Genomic DNA, 3,292 nt, shown 5'->3' with positions numbered 1-3,292 from the left:
TGGCAAGCCTGACCAGGGCCCCCCAGGTGGATGCCTGGCTGCCCACATACACATGAGGAGGGGATGGGCAGCCAGGAAGGGATGGCATCCAGGGGAGTTCTAGGTCACTGACCTGTCAGATGATCTCATGCTGGGGTTGGCAAATACTGTGTCCTGGGCAGCCGCTGCCTGCTCTGTGCTCGCAGCATGCTGGAGCATGGGATGTGCTGCACCCCAGGGTGCTGCCCCAGCCCAGAACTCGGTCCCTTTGCTTGCTTTTGGAAGCAACATCAGCTGGAGGAAGGATGACTCAGATTTAAAATAATACAACCCCCAAAGTCTTTTTTTCTTCAGTGCAGGTGTTCTGGGTTAATTTTAGGTAGACCAGAGCAAAATTTGCTCTGCTGAAACCACTTCACAGTTACTATCCCTGTACCCCAGGCACACACTCATGACGGGGGAGACATGGGTTGATGTACCTCCTCGTGGTCCAAGGTGATGCTGTGTACTGGCCTTGCACCTCTGGTTCCTGCACAGGTCTGCAGCTGTTTCTAATGCCTGTAACCATGACTGTTTCTTGTTTCCTCTCTCCCAAACAGTGACCTTCTTCCCAGCAGCATTAACTCTTCCTGCAGGCAGCTCAGCCACCTTCTTCTGCAATATCTCTGTGGAGAATGACTCTGGCTTGGAGTACAGCCTCAACTGGTACAAAGACTCCAACCACAGCCAAGGCCAAAAAATTGCTGAAATCACCCGGAACAACCTCCAGACAAAGACGGAGAAGTACCTGCTCACAAACTACACTCCTGTCTTCAAGATGGAGATCCTGAACCTCCACCAGAATGACTCAGGCTCCTACTACTGTGGACTGATTGCCTTCTTTGAACCTGATAAAGTGATAGAGAGCAACAGGTCCCACCTGGTAGTCACAGGTCAGCCTGGGGGCTGAGCTGGTGGGGACAGGTCATTGGTGTCATCCCGTGGTGCTATGGCTCTGAAGAACACTGCAGCCGCAGGGCATAAGGCAGGCAGTACCCCACTGGAGCAGAAGCTGATGTGGAGAGCGCAGTTCTGCCTGTCCCCCTCTCCTTTGCATGTAGGGTTGAGGCCCAGATACACAGGCTGTCCTCCTCCATTCACACATGGTCCCGAGGCAGGAGGTCTCCATCCTGCTGAGGCTGTGTCCCCAGTGATACTATGGGGCGTAGTAATTCCTGACCCATGGATGAAGTTGGGATACTAGCGTAGGGAGCTGCCTTCACCCCTGAACAACTCCTCTGGGGACAGGGATTGTGTTTGGGGTGACAATCAGGGCTGAGACCCCTCAAACAGCCAGTGTTGTTGTAGATACAGTTGTTGCAAAACTATGACCTGAGAGGTTCTTTTAGTCCCATGGTGTGGGAGACTGAGATCTTGCAGCAAAATCTGCCATGCCCTTGCTTGGGAGCAAGGGAGCTTTTTGGGGCCGAAGGTGGCCTTTTATAAAAAGAAAAAACACTGCAAAAGTCACTGTCTTTCACAACCTCTCTTCCCAATGTGAGCTGATGCTGTGCTGGCCCCCGGATGTGGAAGCAGTGAGCAGACTTGGGGAAGCTGTATCCTCCATGGGGCTCTGCTGGGCACAGAGTCATGCTGTAGGACTGCCTGTGGATGCAGAGCAGTGTCCTGGGCACCTGCACCCCAGCTCTCCATGCTGTGGGTTCCTCCTCACCACCTGCAATGGGAAGGAATGGGACATGGCCAAAACATACCCACGTTAGCCCAAATTTGAGTCTCCTGGAGGGATGGTGGGGCTGTGGCAACCTGCCTGGGACTGAGCCCTTTCTGAAGACAGCCCCCATGCTCTGCTGTTACCTTTCACAAGGACTGTGGAGCCCATTTTACACTCCTCACCTGCTGTTTTGTTTCCCCTTTTTTTGATGGCTATTGCAGCAGCCCCTGAGAAGACAAATGACACCGAGCCCGAGATGAAGGAAGGCAACCCCCCAGAATCCATCAAGGCTGTACTTCTAGGTATCCTTCTGCTGGCTGGAGCTGTTGTGCTGCTGATCTTTGGCTACCTCACTGTCATGTACAGGAGAGGAGGTACGATCCCCCATGGGAGCCGTGCTGTGTCGAGGGGGTGGAGTGTGCCAGGAGACCTGATGGTTGATGCTCATCCAGCAAACCCAGCTGGGACCTGGGGGCAGCTGGATACGTGCAGCTCCCCGGGGTACAGTGGCAGGTTCAACGTGCTGAACTCAGCTGTGTCATGTTTCTGTGGGACAGATATCACCATGTCTAGGGGAGAAGGGTGCCCTGAGTCCTGTTCCCCCTTTGTAGACCCCCCAGGCCATGTGCTGTGGCTCTGCACTACTTGTTAGCACGGTGTCTTAATGCTGTGTGAGTCCTTCCCGTGCACCTTGCCCAGGGACCTTATGGTCTCTCTGCCACAGCACTGGGCATCATCTCAGCCACACCATGAGCACCTGGGAGGGCTTTCCCAGAGGGGACGCCTGAGAAATTGCACCCCACTAATCCTAATTAAACCCTAGACCGTGAGCTGGTACCCTACTTGTTTTTGTGATGCTCAAGGGGGTAGACCCTGAGTGGAGGAGGAAGCGTGGTGCAATAGTTGCACTCTCCAGTGCTCTCCTAGGATGCAGGAGCTGTGTCAGTCCCAGATGCTTACGCTGCCTTGGCACACAAGGATCTTCTAACCAGATGTGTTACTTTGCAGATGTGCAGAAACCACCAAGTGAAAACAGACCAGTGGTGAGTTTTCCGCTTCTGACGCCCTGCTGTGCTGCAGGGGAGCATCGTGATGTTGCTGAGGTGCAGAGGATGTAGGGCCTCCCTTTATCAGTCCTTCATAAGCTTTTTGCTTCTCCTGTTGCCTCTGATGCTGCTTGATCTTTTCTGAACAGCTACAACTGCTCTTCTGCACCTGCAGCAGAGCCCCATCACAAAATAACCCCCCCCACCTGAGATATAATGGGACCTCTCTAGTCCAGCCCTTGCTCAAAGCAGGGTTATCTTTGACGATGTTGCTATAGAAAATGGGAGGAATTGCCTTCTCCCCCTATATTAAGCTAGAATTTTCTTTGCTGTAGCTAGCACCTGAGATTCCTCTTTTTCCAAGCACCTCTGGGAGGAGTCTGGCACCATCTCTCCAAACCCATTAGGTAGCTGAAGGCAGTGAGTAGGTCCTCCTTCACTCTTCTCTCTCCAGGCTGAGCAAACTCAGCCCTGGGCTCTTCTTGTGCACCCCGTGCCAGCTCTGAGCCCAGTGGAGAGTGGGAATAGGGCTTCTAGCACAACCTTGCCTTTCGTG

General features: G+C 53.4%; 1 protein-coding gene across 1 annotated transcript in view; it reads left to right on the top strand.

Moving 5' to 3' along the window:
* Positions 1 to 578: 578 nt before the first annotated feature.
* The window catches only part of PDCD1 (programmed cell death 1), a gene marked incomplete at its 5' end in the record, with an annotated part of 3,223 nt that continues 509 nt past the window's right edge, over positions 579 to 3,292 (top strand). Inside the window, 3 exons of the mRNA XM_009868384.1 lie at positions 579 to 911; positions 1,912 to 2,064; positions 2,699 to 2,733. Of these exons, the coding sequence (XP_009866686.1) occupies positions 579 to 911; positions 1,912 to 2,064; positions 2,699 to 2,733 (521 nt within the window). The remainder of the gene's footprint in view (positions 912 to 1,911; positions 2,065 to 2,698; positions 2,734 to 3,292) is intronic.

The sequence above is a fragment of the Apaloderma vittatum genome, unplaced genomic scaffold, assembly GCF_000703405.1.
Source record: "Apaloderma vittatum isolate BGI_N311 unplaced genomic scaffold, ASM70340v1 scaffold17544, whole genome shotgun sequence".
Classification (NCBI taxonomy): Eukaryota; Metazoa; Chordata; class Aves; order Trogoniformes; family Trogonidae; genus Apaloderma; species Apaloderma vittatum.
The sequence above is the reverse complement of the archived record's forward strand: the minus strand, read 5'-3'. Positions and strand labels throughout refer to the sequence as shown.